This window comes from Apodemus sylvaticus, chromosome 4, assembly GCF_947179515.1.
Source record: "Apodemus sylvaticus chromosome 4, mApoSyl1.1, whole genome shotgun sequence".
Classification (NCBI taxonomy): Eukaryota; Metazoa; Chordata; class Mammalia; order Rodentia; family Muridae; genus Apodemus; species Apodemus sylvaticus.
This window is the reverse complement of record NC_067475.1, coordinates 142,317,356-142,342,618: the sequence shown is the minus strand read 5'-3', so window position 1 is coordinate 142,342,618 and position 25,263 is coordinate 142,317,356. Positions and strand designations below refer to the sequence as shown.

General features: G+C 47.8%; 1 protein-coding gene across 6 annotated transcripts in view; it reads right to left on the bottom strand.

The window, feature by feature from the left end:
- Fndc3b (fibronectin type III domain containing 3B) overlaps window positions 1-25,263 on the bottom strand; it is a 293,040-nt gene that overhangs the window by 13,760 nt on the left and 254,017 nt on the right. For all 6 annotated transcript variants that reach the window (XM_052180717.1, XM_052180723.1, XM_052180720.1 and 3 more), the window contains 2 exons: window positions 20,898-21,178; window positions 9,751-9,963 (listed from right to left, as the gene is read on the bottom strand). In XM_052180717.1, coding sequence (XP_052036677.1) covers window positions 9,751-9,963; window positions 20,898-21,178 — 494 coding nt within the window. The remainder of the gene's footprint in view (window positions 1-9,750; window positions 9,964-20,897; window positions 21,179-25,263) is intronic.

The following is a 25,263-nucleotide window of genomic DNA, read 5'->3' as shown; positions in this document are numbered from 1 at the left end:
AAAGAGTAATGCCTTGTACTTTAAGTATTTCCTCAGCTTATCCTGAAAGCTTAACTCCCACCACCCCATGAAACCGGAGTGGGCTATAAAATGTGCTTCCGTCACTCAAAAACTGCATTGTTTTCGTTCCTGTATCTTCTCGTGAGTTCTTCAGCACTTAAACCTCACTGGTCCTGGGATGCTTTGAGAACCAACACCGAATGATTCCAAACGCACAGTCCTGGTCGTGCCCAGCGTTTGTTCTCATAGCATCTGGGGAGACCCCGGTCTTCAGAAAGTACTGGGAGGTGCTCGGTAACAGAACATTCAAAATGCCTGGCTGGTGCTGGTGCAGCCCAGGGAGGAGGAGAAGGCGTGCACCCAGCAGTCCTTGTTGACCAGCTGATGTGTGCTGGCTCCTGAGACCTGGTATTGAATGGGGCCCGCCCTGAGGGTGTGCTGGGGTATGGAGTTCTGGAGGGCAGCAGCAACTTTGTGGAAATGGGAGGGTGGGGTGGTGCGAAATGGACAGACTTGACAACTTGAAGAGAAAAAAAAACCTGTCAGTCAACATCACTATCTAACACCCCCTCTAACCTTAGTTACTGAGTTCTTAAGCCCTGGCAGATCCACTTAATGTTCCCTGTGTTTTGCTTCAGGAGGAAGTATCTTTTACTGAAGGCTGAACATCGTTAATTTCAAGGGATGCCAGAGTTCAGGTTGAAACCTACAAATAACCATGGCAACCTGCCTAGCACGCTCCACACATTACTGCCCTAATGAAGACACCCAGCTAATGGAGAGGCAAGCGGCTACTTATTAACTCAGCTCACCTGGGCTAAACTCACCAACGGGAGTAATTGCCCTTAATTGTATCACAAATGGAAGTCACGGCTTAAAAAGTGACACTCTTAAATCCCAATTATGGTGCCAGCAAGCTCAGCTTTTAAGAGTTTGGACAATGGTTTTCAGCTGTGCCACACTCCCAGGACAGACAGCATTTTCCCTTAGACAATAGGTTCGATTCCTAATTGTGCCAATGTTCAATTATATTCCTAGGCAGAGGCACTCAAAGTCACTAAGAAATTTGCTGAGGCGAATTCAGGGATCTGATTTCACACTACGATCCAACCCGAGCCAGTAGCGTGCATCCGACTCTCAAGTCCACCCAGACGCGCTCTTTCTACACTCCGCTCCGTTTGTTCGTTTCTTGTGCGCTCCTGTAGCAGTTAGCAGTGTACTTAATTGGCACTCTCAACTTATACAAAAAGCATTGACGAAATGGCTAATGGTGATGGCGCATGGATGAATGTGTCGTTAGGCAGTATAGCTGCCGATGTAGGTTCTGAGACAGTTACCCTCATCTGTGAGAAAAGCTGGTAGGAGACAGAAAGGGTAGCTGCAGGTAAGATGGCGGGAGCCACAAGAGGCCGCCTGGGGACCTCCATCTGGCCTTCAGGATGGCAAGCTGGGTTCTGGTTCCACAAGTCCTAGTGGAAGAAGCTAAAATGTCAGGAACGTGGCTAATTTTCCCTCTTCAGAACTCCAAAGCCAACACACTTGTGACCCGCCTTGTTTAGTACACTGCCTCCTTTAGCAAGGGGTGGGCTCGGTTCAGTGAAATCCGTGGCTGCTTTGTCTGATCTCCACTCCCACAAAGAGGGCAAGGGGGCAGGCGGCCTCTCCTCCTTCGGTTTAAACTGTGTGTGAAATGGGCGGACTAGGTGGCAACTAACACCTATGTTGTGCACTTAGCCATTACAACGCAGTTCGAGAGGGGAGGCAAAATGGAGGACACAGCCCAGGCTTGCCCCCGAGGGAAGTGGGGATGGGTTGGGAGGGGAACAAAAATTTCAAGGGTTTGAGGCCAAACAGCCAAACCCTAACAGCATTAGTGTCACACGAGGGCCAACGGAAGAAGGAAGTGTGTCCTGGGGTGTGTGAGTCACGAGGAGGACACACAGGACCAAGGTCAGGAGGCCAAATTAACGAAGCAAGATGGAGCGGCCAATGCTTTCTGAGGACTTTCCTCCTTACCTTACTAGGAGAGGTATGGCCACATGGAGATGTCACAGACTTTCTAAGGGTTTTCATTAGAAAACTGTAAAGGGGTAAAGGGCTTTATTTCTCTCCACCCCTAAGATCGAGGCACTAGAGAGAACCAGTTGGTACAGGCTGAGAACTGGTCCCGAGGCCACACTAGCCAGGTGTGTAGGCTCTCTGCGCCCCAGCTTCGCACGCGCATGAGGCAGGAGTGACGCTTACAGAGCGGCTGTGAGGTCTGGGCGGGTATGAGAAGTGTCAAAGCTAACTCTGCTATGTCACGATCACCCCCCCCCACCCCCCGCCTGCCAGAGGCCAGCTTTGGGTGCCTGCTGCTGCTTCCCATCTGACTAGGCCGCAGGGCATCTCACTACCCAGAGCACCCTTTATGGCTGGGTTGGCTAAGAAGACAGGGACTGAATTCTCTGGTTTTGTGTCAGTTCCTCTAGTGCTGGGACCAAACCTTGATACCTCGGGTGGCTGCAGAATGACCCTCCTTTCTCTGGGTAGAAAGCTGGCTATGCGGGAGGAGAGGGAACTCTAGGCCAGGCACTGTACTAGCCTCAGACAGGACCGTGGGGGCTTCATTAGAGATGCTGGACTCTTGCTCGTGCTCAGGGTTGCCAGGGGATGTGGGCAGGGACCCTGTGGCAGCATTCAGTTGGAGCAGCCATGCTGAATGCCTGATGCACTCTCTCAGATCCTGAGTGTCCTTCCTGAAATACAAACAACTACGCGGTCACAAATGTGTGTGGGACTTGCAGCTGCCAGTGTCCCAATGGCTTAAGGATGGCCCGACTCTCTGCTCAGGGCAATGGCACACCTCTGAGAGAGTGCACTGGTGGGTGCGTGTCCAAAGTCAGGGAGATAGGAGAGTTACAGTGAGAGCAAGCCAAAGGCGGGCTAGACTTCCTGTGGCCTGCCAACTGGAACCATTGCAGTGGGCTGAAAATGGAGAGGCCGCGGACGTGGGGGAGGACACCCTGGATGTGGGGGAGGAGGCCGGGAAGATCTCTGCACCTCTCAATTTTGCAGGGAACTTAAACAGTCTCACAAATAAAGACTACAATTTTTGCGTATTCCATTTGTCACAGTCCTCCAGGGATACAGGGAGGGAGGACGGCAGTCCCAGGAGCACGGAGACATGCAGAACCTCAGCCTGAGCACAGAACTGGCCATCTTCACTGTAGATAGTCCTAACAACTGCGCTTACTTGACAGGAATTCTGACACAATCTAAATGAAAGAATCAGAAAATTCCACAACACAAAACACACTGTGAAGACAAACCAGCAGACTCTGGACAGTCCCGGGAAAGCCCCGGAGAGCCACACTCCTCAGCAAGGTGTTCTAGGCTGGAACGGTCTTCGTGAGAGGGATGCTTGCCTCAAGTGAAATGGATGGAATCAATTCAGCCGCATGACATACTCATGTGTTCTTTTACTTTAAATCATTGCTGGGCAAAGGAAAACCATGTAGAAACAATTTACTTTTAACTATTTTCTTAAAACAGTGTTCTTTTGAAAAGAACTATCCAAGAATTCTCTGAATAATTCAGATCTTAAGTTCGTTGTGGAAAACAAGACTTTGTTAGGGGTTTTGTTTGTACTGCTGCTCCTGCAATCTTTAGGCTCACTACAGCTCATGGATATTAACTACCCGGCATGAGTAACCTGCTGACCTAACATGGCCTGTAGCTCATGAAAGGCCTCAGTGGTACCCTTCAAAACAGGTTTCACAACAGCGGCAGCTGTTCACAGACGAGGCACAGCTGGAGTTACCAACTCTGGGTCATCATCCTCTTTACCGCGGTCCTTCCTTTCCCTGAGCTCCATGGAAAGAGGGAGGGAGGGAGGGAAGAAGGGAGGAAGGGAGGGAGGGAGGGAGGGAAGGAAGCTGTGTGTGCATTTGTGCCTGTGTGTGTGTGTGTGTGTGTGTGTGTGAGTGAGTGGTGTGTGTGCTTCCTATGTCACTCAAGCGGTGTTTGGAAATAGAAGATATTATAAGCATGGACAGTAAATGCCTCGCTGAGCCAGGAACACAGAGTCCTACTGCTCCGTGTAGAAGCAGGTGGTCACAGATGACACTGTGCGGGGACACCTCAGGCAGGGAATTCATTTTCTACACAGATGCTGATATTGGTGAGAGTCCATGTTTATATGAACAATGCCAGAAGCTATTTCCAGAGGGCTAGCAGGGGGAAAAAGGGTTAATTAGCCTCCTACCTCTATCCCTGGTTGTGTACTGTCTTTCGACTTGTGAATGAACTAGGTAGTAACAATTTTTTTGGCTAATGAATTGGATTTTTATACATTCGTGCAAAAAGAAATAAATTAATTCCATTATACTTAATGATGTCAATTTAATTTTTCTCAGATTTATTTACTTTACGTTTGTTCATATGAGTGAATGTGTACTACATACAAGCCTGGTGTCCAGAGATTCCAGAAGAGGGCGCCAGATCCCCTGGAACTGGAACTATAAATGGTTGTGACCTGCTGTTTGGGTGCTGGAAATCAAACCTCGGTCCTCCAGACAAGAAACCAGTACTTTTAACTGCTGAGCCATCTTTTCAGCCCTGTGCTAACTTTTTATAAGGAAAGGAATGAACAGAAACCCTATGCTGACATTTTATTGTCTAAACTGCATTTTAGACATTGATGTATTCAAAGAGAATTTCATTTACATTCATAGAAAGCACTCCCTCACCATTTTTAAGGTTTTTCTCTCATGCTTGAAGCTTCCCAGATTTCTATGTAGGTTTCAAATATGTGGAATGAATCTTGCCTCTGAGTATGTAAGTGCCGGCGTTTTCCAGATGTTTATCCATGTCTACTGCAGGCCTTGCCTTAATGCACTGATGGTATTGATTTTCATTCTATTTATTTATAAAGTAACTCAGAGGAGAAACCCGTTAGCAATTGTACTCTGGGTCCAATTAGATCTCAAGTCAGTCATTTATCACGTTTAGGCCTGGTGGTTCTAAGGCATTTTGCCCCAAAGTTGAGCAAGCTATCAATATTTTTTATTTTTATGATGAATCTTTATGATTTTGTTCTAAGACACTAAAATGTCCCTAAAATATTTTTTTGTCTATTAATTAGGGACTGGAGTTCTAGACATCATTATATGTACTATGTGTGCTGGGAAACTGAGGTAAAAAGCAGCCTAGGCACACGATGATGATCTCTGGTCATCTAAAAACTCAGTAGCAGGTCTCGGGTTAGGACAGAGATCTGGCATGGGTGTTGAGGACTGTAGCTGCTACTGGGGACATACACCATTTTCCCAGCAATCACTCAGTCCAGAGATATGAAGGAAAGGGATGCTGAGAACCTGGGCTGGGCTCTGGACCTCACAGCCCATCATTTACTCTAGTGATGCCTTTGAGAATGGAAGCAGGACTCAGCTGAGCAGCAGAGAAATGCCAGGGCAGTTCATCTGGGCTCTAGCCCCCTCCTCAGTCCCTGACGTGCATTCTCCCGGAGTTTAAAGGAACCCTGAAGCCATAAAGACACAGGCGTTTTGTTTTATATCAGTAAAAGTCCACAGGCGGCAACACTGACAGCATCACACAGCCCCCAGCATCCCCAGCGGCTGTGTGTGTGGGAAGTGTCAGAGGTCCAACGGCTGACAAGGGAGTGCAAGCAGTGATCACTCTTTCCATAAGATGCCTCATCCCCTGCCCAACCGCTCTGGAGCCTTGCTTTGAAAAACACTGGCTGGCTGATCAAAACTCTGAGCAATAGCTTATGGATAAACACATTCCTGGAATTTACAGTCCCCCTGCCTCCGTACCGTGCAGTTACCAAGAACACGGTGGGAAGAGGGCTGGATTCAACATTCATTAGAACCGGCAACATTTCATTCCAGAAACACAGACAAATATATTTTCTGAATTGTCAGTACAGCACTATGGCCTGTAGCCTACGAGCTGGCCCCATCCCTCTAGTGTGGCTATTAGGTTAACTTCATGAGAATGTTTACTTAGGGTGTGTATTTTTCTTGCATAGCATGGAAACTAGAATCATTCAGATCTTCTGTGCTGGATCTGTTAAGAATAACAGACCAAATCACTGCAAGGCCAAACTAATCTAATTTTTGCTTTTCTATTGAAATTAAAATCTCTTGGACTGTCTGTTCACTGTTTAATGCTAATTCATTTTCTCAGCAAGATAAGCTCTTGCAGAAATACCATATACCGCACGAGGCTCCAGCACACAGTAGTAATTCAAGAAAAAAAAACCCTGCTACTTGAATAATCATAATTCAAATACTAGATGTAGACTTAGTCCTTTAGATATGGAGCTGCTATAGGGCTGTTTCATGGATATGGACCAGGAATGTTGCAGACCGAGGGCTTGAAGACACAGCAAACAAACGTTCTGACTAAGAGGCTGAGAGAAAACCAACTTTTCACATAGTGAGTCAAGTGAATGCCTGAATTCTTGATGGATTTACTATGAGACAGGGCTTTGGGCCAAGCTGACTTTCAGGATTCCTTCTGTTTACAGGAAAGGGAAGGAGGGAGAGAGAGAGAGAGAGAGAGAGAGAGAGAGAGAGAGAGAGAGAGAGAGAGAGAGAGAGAGAGAGAGAGAGAGAGAGAGAGAGGAAGAAGGAGGAGGAGGAAGAGGAGGAGGGAGAGAGGAAGGAAGGAAGGAAGGAAGGAAGGAAGGAAGGAAGGAAGGAAGGAAGGAAGGAAGGAAGGAAGGAAGGAAGGAAGACACACACACTGCTAAAAAGGCTGTGACATACTCAAGTTTTCTCCTTGACTATGAGTCAAGAGCTGAGGTTGAGGCTTGCCTTCACAGGGCATGAGCTCTCGCTTCCAGACATGGGGGAAGGTCATCTTCAGACTAAAGTCAGGCTGTCCTCATCCTGTTAAATCCCAGGAAAACTATTCCACAAATAGAATAAGAATGTATTACGCTCACGACTCCCATCATTTTAATAACTTTCTGAGAGCACTGACAAATTTAATTTAGGAAAGATAAATTTGGACTCCAGCTCATAAAATTAAGAAAAATATTGTTCCTAATGGTCAAATTTCTTAAACTGCCAGTTCTATCTAGGCGAGTGATTTATTTGATGAGAAAGGTGAGCCCTGGCATCTCTCTACACCCCCCCACCCCCTCCCTCTGCCCACCCCACCCTCCTCTCGCAGGAGCGAGCATGCACTGACTGCTGGACCCTGCACTGTTTTCTGTCTGTCGTGTGCAAGGGTCTCATGACAGCCACACTCATTTGTACAAATTCCCCCAGAGCTTTTGCTGCAGGCAGAGGAGCTGCTCTCAATACGGCAGACCACCATCTACACACTTTTCCATACCAAGCACCCTTGGGTAGCTGTCCCAACAAGAGAGGATTGTAGAAGAACAGGGGTCCTTGCTACCCAGGCTCTCCAGGTTCCCTGACAAGTAAGGGGCCAGCGTCAACCCTCTGTGCCTTTTCTTTTGGGGGAACTAGAAAGTGTCCCCGAGGAAGGTTGTTTCTGTTTCTAAGAGGAGCAGAGGCCTGGAAGGGAAAGCTACGGTGTGGGAATATGCCCAGCACTGAACGCCGCTTGCATGACGGCTTTTCCTGGTACAGACATGTGCTCTTCCTAGGCCTCTGTGGCCGAGAACTTCCTCCAGGCAGAACGATGACCCAATGGAGAACAGATCCAAAGAAAAACACTCCTCAGGGTCAGTGCCTCTGCTTCTAACAGGTGCTTTTGATTTCCTGTCAGGAGCAGCCTCACTGCCTCGTGCTCTAGGCCTCATCTTTGGTCTCCAGAAGGAGAAATGTACTGTTTTCCCCACACCTGGTCTTCCTGGGTTAAGTCAAACTCTCACCTTGGAAAATCCTGGTTTGTGTGCTCATGGTGCAACTCCCTGAATGCTTTCCCCCTGTGGCATGACATTCTAGAATTTTCCATGAGTTAATACTATGTGAGTTCTCCCTCCCTCCTTCCTTCCCCTCTTTCTATGAAAATTATATTTACTTCCATTCAGATGTCAACAAAGAGCTGCAACTTAACCTTTAAAAACAAACAGCAACAACAATTTTTTTTTTTGCCATTAAGAAGTGGTACTCATGTAAGAGGGTGGTTATTTGGTTACGCTGCACCCGAGCAGAGATGAAGAGGAAGACACTACCATCCCCAGGTAGAGCTGTGCTCAGTGTGAAGATCTGCCTTCAGTTTCCACGCCAACTCTCACACCCCGCGTTGTATTAATGTAAGCGCTTCCAGAGAACACCGACAACACATCTCCTTGCTTACTGTGCGGAACGCGGCACTGTGCATTGTGTCTAATGTAGCCTCACATTTCAGGGATTTCCGTTGGATGGACTGAGGTGTTCAATCTCTTTGAAACACTGTAGAAAGTGGGCTGTCCTCTCTTGCTCCCATTAGCACAGTGACTACCTTGGATGCAGCCTCAGCCTCTCCTTTAGCTCAGGGTCCAGCCATGCCCTCTGCACGGTTCTCCTTCCTTCAGGTCAAGAGCCACTTTTCTTAAAGCCACTGTTACCTGAGGCAATGCTGGTCCCATGTGGCCCAGAGTCTCGGGAACATTACCAATGGGTAGGCAGGCTGTATAATGAGATTCAGGATGAAACAGGACAGCCAAGGAGGCATCCTGGATCCTTAAATGTTGGTCTTTACCATGACTTAGATTTTGTAAGAGTTGAGAGAGCACCTGGGTGCGTCTTTGTGCCCCCTCCAGCCCCTCTGCATAGTGGATGCGAATGGCAGTTCTAGCCCCTCGCATTCTCAGCGTCTCCTGGTTTAGTTGATTTTCCTCAGCCAACTATCCACTCAGTGTCTAGCTGGTTGTCAAAGGCCCTGATACACAATGTGGTAAAACATACAGTGATACAAGGGGGGCAACCCCCTGAGGTAGCACTGGTTTTGTGTTTCCAGAAACATGCTGACTAGTCCAGGCACGTGTCCCATGGCAGCTCTCTATGAATGTGGCCCAACACGTCTGTGTACCAACATCACGTCATGTGGCAACATGGTGGACACCGAGTCATCATCACCACCTTGGTTTTCCGGTAACCCTCCCTTCAACCCGTCTCTGATCAGGATCTTCACTAACAGAATATTCAGTCACCGTGAACTTCTGCCGAGCATCTAATGATTCCTAACTACTGTTTTGCTCCTGTCATCTGATTGGCCACTTTTTGAGGAAATGGGAGTTGGGTTAAGTAAACAGGATGCCAAAGTGTAGATTTGATTTCTACAACGCCAAGTATCTTGTAGGCACAAGGTCTTGTCAGAAACAGATCTCTTGTTTGCTCTGGTTAATTTGATATCACGGCACCCACAGTTAGAGTGCAATCCCCATCTGTACATCACCCACAGTGATTGCAGATTGGTAAACATGTTTGTCCTGATGGTTACTGAATATTTAAAGAGACACCATTTCTCCTGGGTCCTATTTCCCGCTGCACTTGTGACTAACATAATGTTATTGTGCAGTGGGGACTTGAATCTGACCATTTTATGTTTTGATCATTTCTCTCCATCATCTGACTTCATAAAGGGGCAAACATGCACCCACTGTCATGAGGGAGACCGGGCTCTTTCCAGAGGAAGGACAGAGGGCACAGTGCTGGGTACAGTGCAGGGGTCAGCTCCCCAGTCCCTTCTTTGAATAAGGAGGACAAGGGGTTCGGAGGGACTGCGTACAGGACGAACACCACGGCTGCGCAGACATGCCGGGCACGCGCTCACCCGTCTCACCTCTTGTTCCTGTCTTCCAACTGTAGCGTGTACACCATGTCATCAGCAGCGTGGGCCTTGGAGCTACCGTCTCCCCACCTGAGCTTCAGGCTCTGAGGACCAGACGCAGCACACTCCAGCCGGGGAGGAGAGGGTGGTAGCGGTCGAGTTTTGGCTTTAATGAACTGACTAAAGGGTCCGACTCCAATTTCATTGATAGCCTGAATTCTGATCCTAGAGGTGGGGAAACAGAAGAGTACAGGTTTAAGAAGCTGAATTTCTTCATTCAGAATGAATGTTTGCTACATGCGCCTGAGGCAAAGCTAGGGCAGAACAGTCAGCACTGGGCAGCACAGAGGGGCAGTGATACACTTGGTCTTGAACACGGATTTTCCGTGCACTAGCAAATGTTCCTTAGGATTCCTTAGAAATGCTCCTGCTGGTGTCCCTTCGATGTACAGAACTCTTAACTGGATGCTTCCTGTAAACCGTGAAGATGGATGAATCAGTTCTGCTACCCCCATGGTCTAGGGATTTAAAACCCAATAGACTTGAAATGTATACATACAACCTTAAATGGTGGGAATATGATCCCTATTTTTCTGTTTCTTCCAAGTTCCAACTTGTGGATTAGCCACAGTTCTCCAATGTCACCGGACAACCCTTCTCTGGCTCTGCACTCCCTCCCTGGCACACCTCTTTGCCCTGAGTGTTACGGAGGCTCCAGATGCTCAACCACACCCACCTGCTTCAGGGGCACCTCCCCCTGCCCACACCCACCTGCTTCAGGGGCACCTCCCCCTGCCCACACCCACCTGCTTCAGGGGCACCTCCTCCTGCCCACACCCACCTGTTTCAGGGGCACCTCCCCCTGCCCACACCCACCTGCTTTAGGGGCACCTCCCCCTGCCCACACCCACCTGCTTCAGGGGCACCTCCCCCTGCCCACACCCACTTGCTTCAGGGGCACCTCCCCCTGCCCACACCCACCTGTTTCAGGGGCACCTCCCCTGCCCTCACCCACCCGCTTCAGGGCATCTTCCCTCTAACGTTCTAAACAAAGGACTTCCCTGCTTCCTCTTCTCTATACAATACAAGCATCTACTAAAATTCCACTTTATTAACAGGGGTCTCAAGTCAACCTCATGTGGCCACAGCTTCACCCAAGTCAAGTCCACTGAGATCTGTGACTTCCAGTGTCTTCATGACTCCTTACAGACCCTACAGTGGGGCCCTCTCTCTGCATTCCTTGCTAGGTCACGGGAGTCTGAACTTTCAATCCCTGACTGACCGAGATGGGTAACGTTAAGAGCTCAGAAAGTTTCAATAATTAAACTTGATTTGAATTCACAACATAGGTTGTTTTTTTTAAATGATTACAATGAATAATATAGTCCAAGGAAACAATTTATAGATCATTTTTATATATTGCCATGATTTAGTTATTTTTATGTAATTCTGGCCTGTAGTTTTTATTGCTCATACTTAAAGAGGAGGTACAACATAAGCAATATTAAAACATAACATATGAGCCGAATTCTCCAAGCTTAAAGAGTGTGTAAGTCACCCGAAAGCATCTGTAACTACGGGAGAGGAAGGGTAATGTCTACGTGGGATGGAGAACGACACTCCACCCCCTCATTCATCTGAGTTAAAGGACAGACACAGCTCCTCTGGACTCTGAGAGGTACACACTCCTGCAGATGTCAGGAAGTCTAGAGCTGGACTTCTCACAGACCAACAGTGCGTTTTCTGTTTTCCCCCTTTATGATCCCAGGAGCTAAACTAAGTTTAGAAGTCAGTCTCCGTGTGGAAATAGCTGCAGAGAAAGGCCAGTTGCAGGGTGTATGGTTCTGAATGTGATGGGAAATCTCTTCTCTCTACTAGCTCATTCTCTAGACCCTACCTTGTTTATGGTCTACAGAAGAAAAAGCAGATGATCATATCAGTTGATAAAGTATATAACACAACCCAAGCTCTGTTTCCAATCAAAATGCTCTGCAAATAGAGAGGGAGCCTCTTCGATATGATAAGTACCTGACAAAATGTCCACAACTACCCTACCATGACAGCAGTGGGAGAGGACATCCTTTCCCCTTATGACCCAGCGCAGGATCCGGCAGGCCAGGCATGGATGCCTGGGGTCTCACCTTCCTATTTAGCAGCATTTGTTATGCATACCTCCTGGTGCCAAGAACAAAAGGTATAGAGAGCTAGGAAAAACAAAAAGGAATCCATAATATGATGATGAAAATATTATAGAGACCCTAAGGAGACAGAGAGACAGAAGGGATGGTTCTCAGTAAAGGGTCAGCTCTCCCAGGATTCACCTAAGACACAATGTACCTAACATCAATCCCCACACTCAGGGTGCTGAAGCAGGAAGACGGAACATTCAAGGCCAGCCTGGGCTACAGGGCTTACAATTCTCATCTCCAAAATTAAATAAACACATAAAAGAATAAAGTAAAAAGTCCTGGCAGGGCTCTTAAGAGATAAAGACAAGCCAGTTCTAGATGTTATATGGAAAGTAAGTGAACTAGCCAACACAAATGTGAAAAGCAGGCTTACCACACTGCTATAGTAACCACAGGGCCACCGACTCAAGGACTTATCATACTGCTACAGTAACCATAGGGCCATAGACTCAAGGACTCACTATAACACTACAGTAACCATAGGGCCACCGACTCAAGGACTTATCATACTGCTACAGTAACCATAGGGCCATAGACTCAAGGACTCACTATAACGCTACAGTAACCATAGGGCCACCAACTCAAGGACTTATCATACTGCTACAGTAACCATAGGGCCACCGACTCAAGGACTCACTATAACGCTACAGTAACCATAGGGCCACCGACTCAAGGACTCACTATAACGCTACAGTAACCACAGGGCCACTGACTCAAGGACTTACTATAATGCTACAGTAACCACAGGGCCACCAACTCAAGGCCACTCAAGGACTTACTATAATGCTACAGTAACCAAGACAGTGTGGTATTGAGACAGACATGGAGATCAATGGAACAGGCTCCAGAAATAGATCTACACAAATATGGCCAATTGATTTGTGGCAAAGGTGTGAAGGCAACTCAATGGAGGAAGGACAGTCTTTTCAACAAATGGTTCTGGGAGCAATTGGATGTCTAGAGAAAAAAAAGTAAAAATGTCAACTTAAATGTCACACCTAAAAGAAAAATAAAACCAATGTCGTCAAACATTGACCAAAGATCTAAATGTAGTACAAAATGGTTAAAAGAAACCACAGGAGTACATTTCCGTTACCTAGAACTTAGAAAAAGAAAGGTGTTCACATGTGACATGTTTATGACAATAGAGAGGAAAGGAAAATCTCGGTTTATCTAAATTAAAACCATTTTCCATGTTCAGAAGATGAAGATGAGCTGGGGGCTGGGGGAGAAGAGTCCACATTGCTCACGTGACAGGGAATCTGTCTTCAGAATATAAGCGGCCTCCTCAGCGCTCAAAAGGAAGAGGGAAGAGGGCTTCAGGACCCAGCACCACAGTGCTCTCTCTCTCTCTCTCTCTCTCTCTCTCTCTCTCTCTCTCTCCCTCTCTCTCTTCATCCACACATACACTCACAGAGAGAGAGAGAAAGAGAGAAAGAACGAGAGAGACAGAGAGCGACACACACACACAGAGAGAGAGAGAGAGAGGGAGATAGAGAGAGAGCACATTATCAAACAATACAAACCAGATGGCAGACTAGAAGCGACACTAGGACATATGGACATATAGCTAATAGATAAGTAAGAAAAAAATGCTCCACATTTGTCATCTGAAAAATGTGAATTAAAAACCTCAAGCTACCACTATAAACAGTATATCCAAGCATATATATATGTACATTTGCATGTATATAAAATGTGCACATGAATGAAGGAATGAGCTACGCAGCTTCTTGAAACAGCCAGGCAGATATCAAACCCTCAGGCATTTCCTCTAGAGACATTAATGCCAACAGTCCCTAGCGGTTCATGCAGCAGCTTCGATCCTAACACTAACACGAACCCAGATGAGGGCGGGGCACAGCAAATCCTTATCCCCAGGACATGACCACAAGGCCAGCAGGCAGCACGAAGGGCCTTACTTTTCCTATTGCACAAGAAGTCACCTAAAATACCAATGAAGGTTGAAACTTTTCTTTGCTTCTTACAGGAGCTCTTAGCAATGCTTCAGAGCATCTCCACACCCAGACCTGAAGTGCAACAAATGCTTTTGTAAGCACAGAGCGGAAATCCTTGAAAAGCAAGCCAGGGTGATGGTGACGGTGATGGTGACGGTGATGGTGACGGTGATGGTGACAGTGATGGTGAAGGTGCCCGATCACTTCTCAGGAGAAGAGTAAACCCAGCTCTTCTAGCAGCACAACGACGTCTTCTTTACAAGATTTATTTGAAGGTCTTTGCTGTGTCCAAACCATCATTTCTTCCCTTCACGTAGGACAGGGACCATCTACTGGCCAGGCCCAGCTGCTTCTTCTGGCCACTGCGGGCCTGCAGTCTGTCAGAGCCCAGCTCGCCTTGTGTCCCGGGATGCCCTGTATCCTACAGTGCTCCGGGCAGCCCCGCAGTCCCCAGTGCACAAGAGGAGGAAAGCAATGGGTGCTCACCACACAGCAAAGCGAAACAACGCCTCAGAAATGGAGCCGTTTATGAGAATTAAAAAATGGCTTAAAAAGTCCAAGTTTTAGCTGGTAGGATCAAATTCACTTCCATTCCCCAAACCTCTGCAGCAGCAGTTTTCAATCTGTGAGTTGTGACCCCTGTGGGGTACAAACGACCCTTTTGCAAGGGTCATGTACTAGGTATTCTGCATATCAGATCTTGACATTTGGATTCATAACAAAATCAAAGTTACAGTTATGAGGTAGCAATGAGAATAATGTTATGGTTGGGCTCACCATGGCATGAGGCACTGTATTAAAGGGCCACAGCATGGGGAAGGCTGAGAGCCACCGGGCTACAGTACTCTGGTCAATACTGGGCTCTTGACCTCTCTAGGTCTATGATTTCTATCTGGTTACGCCTGCTGGCGCTTCATTTCCCTTTGTCCCCAGGGCCACCAAGAATCCTGTGCAGACACAGCTGCTTTGACAAGCCTGCCCATCCGTTTGCAGGCTCGGCTCTTTAGAAGTCACTTAATACCTTCAAGCAACAGTTTCTTCACCAATAAAATGAGCGCGAAGCCATCAGTGCTGGAGTGACGGCGGATTAGTCAGATGAGGGGAATGGGGCACGTGTTCAATTATTAGTATCTTTCAGTTGGACTCAACCAGCGAAGGATTCAAAGTGGCCGAAAGGATGTTGTTGAACTCCAAAATGGTGCTCTATGGAGTTCCTGACACGGGTTACAAAGGCAGAGGCCTGGACTTCATTATCACGGAGCTACGGCTCATACAAGGCCAGAACCTCTAAGTGACAATGGAGAGACCTGGAGCTGCCGCAGCCGGGGTCAGTGGCCCCCATGACCTCGGCGTGGTCAGGTGTGAGTGCGTACTGGGTCTCTGGTTCCAACTCTTCCTGCATCTGGCGCTCTGTATTTTCTTGTCAAAATCTAGACCTAATATGGCTATGAACCCAATTTCAGGGATAACTCCCATTTAAAGCCCATATCCAGGTCACCGACTGCTGTCTGCTGACAGGAGCCAGCGACTTTAAGTTCACTTTTGTCAGCATTTGCTCCTGAGCCCGCCGGCCTGGACTTGAGAATGCTCAGTCCAATACTCCACCCCTTTACAAACACACGTTGTGTCTCCATGAGCCCCTGGAAACAGCTGTCTATGTCACCGATGCGATGAGCTAGCATTAATTCAACCTGATGACAAAATAATACTTGCTGTTGAAATGGAGCTGAGGAGCTGATGAAGTGAGGCTGTCTTCGTCTCCAGGGAAAATGCGGACGCACAGCTGAGGATGCTGGGAAGGCTGGGAAGGCTGAAGGTAGCCACCACACTGTTTGTAGGGCATGGACATGATTCCCCTGCTTAAGTTCCTGCGAGAGAGTACTGGACACAACGCACTAACTTGGATAACAACCAAGAGTTCACTTTACAGAGGAAAAAAAAGAAAAATGAGGTTTATGTTTTATTAAATTATTAAGATCGCTTTCAAATCTTCAATTGACAAGTATCCTCTTTTAGCTTAAGTAACATGTTAATCCTGAGACTCAGGTAGGATCTATAGATTTATCTTTAAAAAACAAAGAAAGAAAAGGCGCATTATATCAGTTTTTAAATTTAAAGGAATTCAAATGAATCAGAAGAGAAGCAGAATATGGCTTCTGACTTAAGAAAGTGACGTAATCCTGAGCTGACAGTATCTCGGCCAGGTTACTGTGAAAGAGATTTACCTTTCCACAAGTCTGTAATATTCATCAGTATGCTAATGCTGATGATTAAGTCAAATTAAGGAGCATGCCTTTCAGCCTGGATTGAAAAATCCACTATTAGAGTATCATTCTAGATGCCAAATATCTTCTTGCTTCAGAAGGTCATATAGCCTTCCGCAATGTACTTTGTACATGCACAGTCAAACTTCCGATAGTAACTACATTAAAAGAAGAATGACGTTCAAAACAAATTGTCCTTCAGGGAGAAGGTGACTCCTTAATAGGTCAGCCACCCAGGCCTCAGGCTGCTGTGAGACGGTGGGGGTGACTGAGGTCAGGGCCCCAGAAGTCTGGGCAGGCCTGGGAAGCAAGGACACACTTCTCACAGGGACCTGGCTCTACGCGTCCCAGTCAGGAGAGACTAAGACCATGGCTAGAGAGGATCTTCTGGAAGGGATGACAGAGTAAATACAGAAAGTTCCTTTTGTGAGGAAAAATGGAGTCAGAGCCAGCTGTCTGGAGAGGGTTCTCTTGGTGGCCCCTCCTGATGCCTCAGTGAGACAACAATCCTATCTCTGGACAAGCCAACCCAAGCCAACCTGTAACATCCAAAGTACCCGAGACTCCTACCTCAATTTTTCCTTCCGACCTAAAACAGCCTGTAATCTACTGTTTGCATGTGTCTAACTCAAAAAGGCAGCTGAGGCCTCATGTAACCCTGGCAATGCTGGCAGGGGACTGGCAGTCTTAGCCCCATTTCACAGATGAGGCAACAGAGGCACGAATTACTTCCTCAGGGGACAGAGACTGAACCTAGGCTCACGACTCAGAACTTGTCTGTCTACAAAACCTACCCACATCTCATTACGGCTGGGTGGCATGTGATTCATTTCAGCAGCGGACAGGGTGCTTATGACATAGTAAGAACTCAATTATTTTATTTTCACCCCCCCTGACTTAGCCAAAATGGGCATAAGTGAGCGTAACAAACAAACCGATTTTAATTTGTCGTTGTTTAGCAGCTCAGTGTGAGTCAGACATATAATGACGCTGTGGTCTTCGGTGACCTCACTAGCAGTTCAGGATGGGGGGGGGGGAGAGGGGGGGGGGGAGGGGAGGGGGGAGGAAGGCTGCAACCCTCTCAGCCCGCAAGCCAGACAGATCACTGCTGGGCCAGTCGTGGCCACCAGGAGACAGACTGTCAGAGAGGATAATGAAGGGGCCCCGGGAGGTCACGCTACGCAGGAGTGGGATGACAAGGCTGGTGAGACCCCCATGGGGCCACTAAGCCACGGTTCATGGAGGTGCAGCCGGGACACGTGCACTCTAACACTGCACGCGCACTGACACCCCAGGACAAAGGTTTCCACGCGGCCACATGCTTCTCACGCAAGGCAATTAGAGCTCCAGCTCCCACCCTAGACATTTTTGTCTGTTTTGACAGGATATTGCTTTCAATAGTAACAGCCATCGAGTTTTACCCATGACCCAGCAAACAACTCGTCACAAGGCCTGAAGTTACAGTTTGGCATAATGCGCTGTACAACAGGAAGGTCTGTATGTGGAGGATGGAGTCTGGATTTTAGTTTCAGATCTGCCTCCACTTCCTGCTGCTGGAAATTTGTGCACCTCAGTGGACTTAATAATGGCGCCTACTCTGTAGACTCCAAATGGTGGACTTCAGTCTCAGGGCCAACCTTCATGATGAAGACACAATTATCTCCTTAACAGTTTTTATTTAATTAATTTTTATCTTTATCGGTTTGTGGTACTTGTGTGTGTGTGTGTGTGTATGTGTGTGTGTTAAGTCAGTTCCAGTCTCCCTCCAGTCAGCTCTGGGGTGGGGCTCATGTGGCAGCCATGTGGCAGGCACCTTTACCTGCTGAGCCATATTGCCAGTCCCAAATTTTATTTAAAATTCTTTTACGGCTCTAATTTTTTGTCAGCCTCTGTGTACAGCATGTCTGTGGGTGCCTGCAGAGTGCAGAGGCGTTTGCTGGATTCTCCGAAGCTCAGGTTTATAGGAGCAGATGGTTCTGGGCCACCTGATGAAGGCACCGGAAATGAACTCGGGTCCTTCGCAAGGACAGTATATACTGTTAACTGTGGATCTATTTCTTGAACGACACTGTTCTTTTTCTTGTTTGTTTTAGGCAGAGACTCATGAGGTAGCTCTAGCTGGCCCAGAGCTTGCTATGTAGACCAGGCTGGCCTCCAAGTCACAGGGACCCACTTGTGTCCACCTTTCAAGGTAGGGATGAAAGTCAGGTGCCACCACACCTAGGTTATTCTTTCCTGCACTTGGAGTAGCAGGTTCCCTAGCACACACACACACACACACACACACACACACACACACAATCTGCCCAACCCTGCCTCCTGCCTCTGTCCCCCAAGCTCTTGTCTACCTGGTATTGGCCCTTACACCTTTCTCATGCGTGTTTGAGTGTCTGCCCGCGTGGCTTCGCGCCTCTCTAGTGCGCTGCCACGAAACCACTCACCCCACAGGAAATCTAGAGCTAAGATCCACAAACGGCAAGAGTCCCGCATTTCACGGATTTACTTTTCTGAGTGTGGGTCACCTCCTTTACTTTCTGGGCGAGAGGCAAGGCCTGAACCTTTGCCCATTCTCACGGAAGCCTCCACAGGGCACTAGTACTGCCACCCCTCGGAGAACATTGCTGGAGAAAAGATAGGGCCAGATGGAGTGGCTGTACACACAGAGGGGTTCGGATGAAGTTCACGGGACAGTCTGGACCGCCTGCGGAGCCGAAGATGGAGCTCTGCCCCGTCATGGAGGGGCTCAGGCCTCGGACAGGAGCCGTGATCGCAGGTGGCCCCAAGCCTCTCTCAGCTGATGGGCTGACTCTGCCTGGCAGGGCTATGTGCAAAGGAAAGCTGTTTCCATTTCTCCTCTTCGATCCAAAACACAAATTCAATTTCAGATACAGTTCTAAACTTAAGTGTAATACTTTTAAAAATTGCTTTTTAATTCCAGTCAATTTCAAGTACAGGTTGTGCCAGCAAACCTTAATGGGTAGCTATGACAGCAGTGATGGGGAAGAGCTGGATCTACTGAGACTCAGCTCTCCATGCCAGCAGATTTACTACAGATGACCATCTAGCCCAGGGAGAACAATGGGGAACTTCTATGCTTAGACAAAAAAAAAAAAAAAAAAAAAAAAAAAAAACAGAAGGAAGCAGGCTGAAGAGATGACTCAGGGGTTAAGAGCACTGGCTGTTCTTCCAGAGGAACCAGGCTCGATTCTCAGCAGCTACGTTGTGGGGGGGGGGGGGGGAGGGGTTACAACTGTCTAAACTCCAGGGGCTACTTGGGCACTGCATACACAGACATACATGCAGGCAACACACACATTAAATAATAATATTAAAACAATCTCCCAAGTTCTCTACCTAGGCCTTATATATGGTGATCATCTTACTGGTATTTTAACTCATTAATAGGACAGAAAAAGGTGAGGTAAATGTTAACAAGGCCTTAGATGTTTTTGGAACAGTCATCACCTGGGCTCACTATACTTGCTACAATCGTTTCTGAATCCTAGAAATCACACCGCCATGTGTTGAGCAGGCTTCGCTGACAGTATCATGCAAAGGTGCTCCAAAGGCAAACACTTTATTTCTGCGCCGTCTCAGCAGCGCTGTTCCTCTTCCCTCGGTTCTGACTGGAGGTCCTGCTGTTGTGTGTGTCTGATGGCTAAACACGGACTGCATGGCTGCATGTGTGTAAGCCAGGACTCTGCTGAGCTGCAGTCCCAGATGTCACTAGACCACCTATTCCCATCCTTGTGACTCCACGGGTCCACGGGCTTCCTCTTTCACACCCCAGCGGGTCTAGTGCATAACACTCCTCTCACTGTTGGCCCCCTGCTCTCCAAACTTGTCACTTACGAGTCCTTGAGATCTTCAAGAGCTCTCTAAACCTGCCAGGCACACTGCGGCCAAGAAGAGGCTCAATATAATGAAAGTGTGTGAAGCAACCAAGGGCAATCCTGTTGCTGCTCTGAAGAGCCAAACAGGTGCAAAAATTACTAATAAAGAAGTATTTGGGAAAGGAGCGATGGAAGATATGAAACGCCAGGGTTCAGCCTCGAGACACAAACACACACACACACTTTCAGAAGCAGCCAGCCCATCTGCTTGCCTTTCGCCATCCCCAGCCCCAGGAAGCAAAGTTTTGTTGGAAGATAATTTTAACCCAGCCAGACTGCTGGGAACCTGCTGTGCGGCTGCGGCTCATTTGTAGGCATTCAACACTCACTCATTTGCGCCTTACTAGGAGCCTGCCTGGGGACTCATCTTGGCCCCCTCTTACAGGGAAAGGCACACAGAGAGAAAGTACCAGGCCTGAAGACAGCTCCCGAGCCAGAGCCGATGGTGGTCCTGCAACCCAGTCATCCGCGCATCCAGTGATGCCCACCGCGAAAGCCAGGGCCTGTCTGGGTCACACTCCATTCATTATTAAGAGATGCTTTTCAGATCTCTCCCAGTGAGATGTCCTGCTGGCTGCAGCGAAGTCAATCACAGTGAGAATATATGAAGGAAAAGGGAAGACCAGGGGCATAGAGGCAAAAGTGATTCAAGTGTGAGGTGAAATTCTCCCTCAGTAGTTAGGAATTATGGGAACAGATCACTTACTGTAGGTAAAAAGCAATACTGGCTTTTAGGCAGAATTTCATTTGGTCCTTTTACATATGTTAAAAAGGAACTGCAGGAAGGCAGTAACCCCGGAAGGGTTTCCAGCCCAGGACAGCTGACCAGCTTTTGAAGCCAGCTCTCTCACTCACCGGTATGTGGTCTCTGGCAGGAGGTTCTTCAGCACGTGGGTGGTAGTGTCGCCCACGGTAAAGCAGGTGTCTCCCAGATCAATGTTGTAAGCGAGGATTTCAGATCCATTATTGCACGGCTCTTCCCAGTTCAGCACCAGGCACACCGAGGGCGAGTCTGGGTGGGCACCGAGGGGTTCCTCCTCCAGGACACACAGAGTAGAGACGGGGTCGGGGGCGGAGGCTGGGGTCTGGCAGTGGACGAGCTCACTATAGGGCCCTGCGCCTGCTGGGTTGAAGGCCTGGAAAATAGAATAGTGTGGCTAAGTCACACCATGCCATCTCACATGCTAGGACCTCCATCTTAGCAAATGTTAAGGGTTTTTTTTTCCCCCTTTGGTATATGTGGTAAATGTGTGTGTGTACGTGTTCATGTGTACACGCATATACATGTGAAGGTCAGAGGTCACCTTTAACTGCTCTCCAGCTCTGTCCGTATGTCTGGGGTGGCAAGTGTGTACCCTGTTGCTTGGGGACATCTCTTCTGCACACCCAGCTGGCACCACGGATCCATTATTGCATGGGTCTTTCTAGTTCAGTACCAGGCACAGAGGGCGAGTCCAGGAGGGCACTGAGGGCTCCTCCTCCAGGACAGAGTGGAGACAGAGTCAGGGGCGGAGGCTGGTGTAGACCCTTCCTCCCCCTGAATCTCCCATCGGGTTCCCCATCCTCCAGGCTGTTGGGTATGACCCCAAGTTCCTGGGGAACACCTGCTTGCCTCTCATAACCATGTCCTGCCCTTCAGAATATCAGAAGTCATGCTAGATCAAACACCTTCTCTCTAGCTAACGTCACGACCCTCCCTGGTATCTGCATAGACTCTGCCCTAGAGCCTACCTATACTCACAGGGATTAGGTGCAAGCCAGGACTAACTTTGTTTCTCATTTTATTTTTATTTATATGTATGTGTCTGAGGATATGTCACATCTGTACACATGTGACCAATGTGGTCAGAGGGAGTTGGATCCCTGTAGCTGGAGTTCCAGGTGGCTGTAACAGGACACGGAGGCTGGGAATTGAACTCTGGTCCACTGGAAGAACCCTATGTGCTTTTAACCACTGAGCTCCCTTCTCTAGGCCTGAGTCGGGGCTTTTAGTTTAAACCCTTTTGATGGATTCCGCCTTACTCAGAATGAAGACGCAAGCCCTGTATTGCATGCAGAAGCACACAGAGAGGCTGTGTGCTGCTCATCACTGCACCTCAGACACAAACAATGGCTCCTGGATGTCTCTGTCCACTGTTCTTACTGTCACTGCCTCTGCTGGCTCCTGGAGGCTCCTCACGGGCGTCAAGCACACCCTGATGCCCCCTCAGGACGTGTGCGTTGTTGTCTCGTGTCCAGAGGCCTTTCTTTCTCCTTGCCACGGTTCACTTTAGATCTTCCCTGCAAGCTCTGGCTGAGCATCTCCCTTCAACCTGTAACCACTTCCTATCCCGACCTCCATGATCTCCTCCCATCTTCAGTCACAGTTCACCGAGACACTGAGCCCTAGCACAGTTTATGCACTGTGTGCCCGCTTCACTGTAACCGTCTCTGACAACTCAGACAGTGCCTGACACGGCAGACACGCTCCAGAAATGTTAGACGTATTTTTCTCTTTCAAAGAATAAGGTATTTGGTAGTTTTCTTAGAACACAGGAAAACCAGGGCTGGAGAGTTGGTGTTGTGGCTGTGGGTGCTGGTTTGATTCCCAGCACCCACGGCTGCTCTAACTGCCAGGAGATTTGATTACTGGCCTCAGTAGGCACTGGAGATATGTGACACATTTGCACACATACACACACACACACAGCAGAACACTGATATACACGAGAAAGGAAACACATTTCTTTCAAAAGATAAAAGTCTGTCTCATTTACCCCTGAGAAGGTATCAGCATAAACAGAAGAATTAGGGAAACCAATTTTAATGTTGAAGGCCTAAAACAAAGCTTACAGTTCTTTCATTTGTTAACTAAAGAACAACAGAACCCCCCCCACACACACACACACACACACAAACAGAAGACAGGCCAAGGAAATTGGCTTCCCCCACAAGCTCTGGATGCTAATGAGCTGAGACAGTACTGTTTTGTTACGACCCTGTGACCTTTGCCCTAAGAACTCTAACCTAACAACCTGTTTTTTAAGAATCTCTATTTTGACATTCAGTTTAACTTGTTCTTTTGCTGCAGGAGACTGACCCTGAAATCTGTGGCAGCCACGGATGCTCTTGGCAGTGGGAGGGGAGGGAGAAGGTATTCACCGTGGGAATTCAGCTCAGATCTCTTGCCACAGTCATCTCTGCAGCCTGGTCCCTCAGAGAGCAGATGGGTTGGCGGTGCTGGGCCACTGGGTGACTGTCCAGACTGTACTGCTTAGTAGGTGACGCGCTGGAAAAGCCACACAGGCTGACACTAGGCACTTCAACTCCCAACTGGGAAAACTACAAACACAGCAGCAGTTGCCCAAGTTTTCTAAATGCCTTATTTTGAGCTAATTTTAGGTTCATAGAAGAGCTACAGGAAAAGGAACGTCTGCTTCTTTTAGACCCCACGTTTAATTGCTTACGAATAATGATAAAAACCAGGCAACGGGGGCTGGAGACACGGCTAGCTCAGTGGGTAAGCACGCTGGCCACACTTCCAGAGGACTCCTGTTTGGATGCCAGGACCCGTGCCACAGCTCACAACTGTGACTGTAGTTCCTCTTCAGGTCTCTGTGGGTACTGCATGCACACGGTACACAGACAAGCAGTCAGGCAAACACTCATACATATAAAATAAAAATAAATAAGACCTAGAAAGGAAAAAGTTAAAAGGCAGAAAGGACCTGGAGAGTATCCTTGGTTCAGTTCTGTGAACCACTGAGACTTAGTCAGACCTGTTCCTTTTCCATCTTTTCTGCTCATTGTCTTGCTTCTCTCTGCAGGCTTGGGTATGTAGAAAACTCTTGATTGACATACTTCTAATTCAATTTTCAAAGGAACTGTAAACTCAGCTTTTACTGAGCAATACTATAGCCATGATGCACAAATACCTCTTGTGAATATTGACTTTGGTATTTCTTTTGTGTGTGTGCATGGTTGGGGGGGAGGCAGGGGGACTAGCACACTGACTGATGACACTTCTTAATTAAAATACCCTCAAGAAGCAAGTCAAAAATCCCCAAGCAAAACAAGAAATGATTAAATCACCCTTTACAAAACTGCGGAGTTATGAAAATGATTTTTTTGAAATGTCAAATGATTCAAAAGAATATTCAGGTTGGCCCGACCACGAGGTAAGGTCAAGTGGCCGCAATCTGCAGTTTCTATATAGTTCACAGGTACCAGGAAGCCAGCAGATGGGCCAGGCGTGCTCCTGGAAATGTTCCTTCAGCCTACTGATGGAGGTACACAAAGTGCTAACCTCGGATCTCCCAACAGGTAGGGTCATCATTATAGGTAGGGTCTGATTCAATTTGTGACAAGCACAGGCATTTCAAAACACTTTCTCTCTGACTGCCAACCCAGAGACACGGGACGGTTATTCTGCAGGTTCTATTCTGATCACGGTGTCTTTTAAAACGGTTTAGGGAAGCCAATACTGAGCAAAACCATGTATCCTACAGGAAAGAGGGAAGCAGAGGGCAGAGTGACGGTGGCAAGGCTCTGGAAGGACTGGGCAGGGCTCTAACAGACAGCAGCTAGCTCGTTATTAGAACCGCCCTGCTCCAACAGCAATGCGGTACTCACTCAGTGTCCCTTCCTCCAGTGACTCTGCCTCACCGACACAAAATCAGATAATGTGCTGTGACCTGGATTCATTGCCACAGAGCTAATGACACCATGCGTGGTCCTGTCACAAGGAATGGGGGGAGGCACTGCCCAACAGAGGCATTTAATGAGAAATGTTTACGATGAAGCAGGCCCCCAAACTCAAGAGAGAGGGCTTTGGTTAATCTGGAAAATTAGTTTACACAGGGAATACCTCTGTAGTGAGGCCAGGATGCTAAGTGCATGTCTACCTTGCTGCAGGCCTGGGCTTCTTTGTCTACTGAAATTGCAATGTGCTCCAAGATGAACCTATCTCTCCTGTGCACCCTTCCGCCCCAAAGCAAACAGTGCTCAGAAATCACTTTTGAATACACGGGAAGAAATGGATACTGACTCGGGAGTCTCAGGATACTGAGAGTTTACAAAAGGGGAAAACCCAAGTTAATAATGTAAAGGATATCTGTGATAATTAATCTTTTTAGGGTCAGACTTTGAACCAGTGCTCCTGATGGTACAGTTTGTGCTCCCAAACAGAAGCTTAAAGGTAAGCAGCCCCGAATGGTCTGGTTAACTGCCAACTTGAAAGACC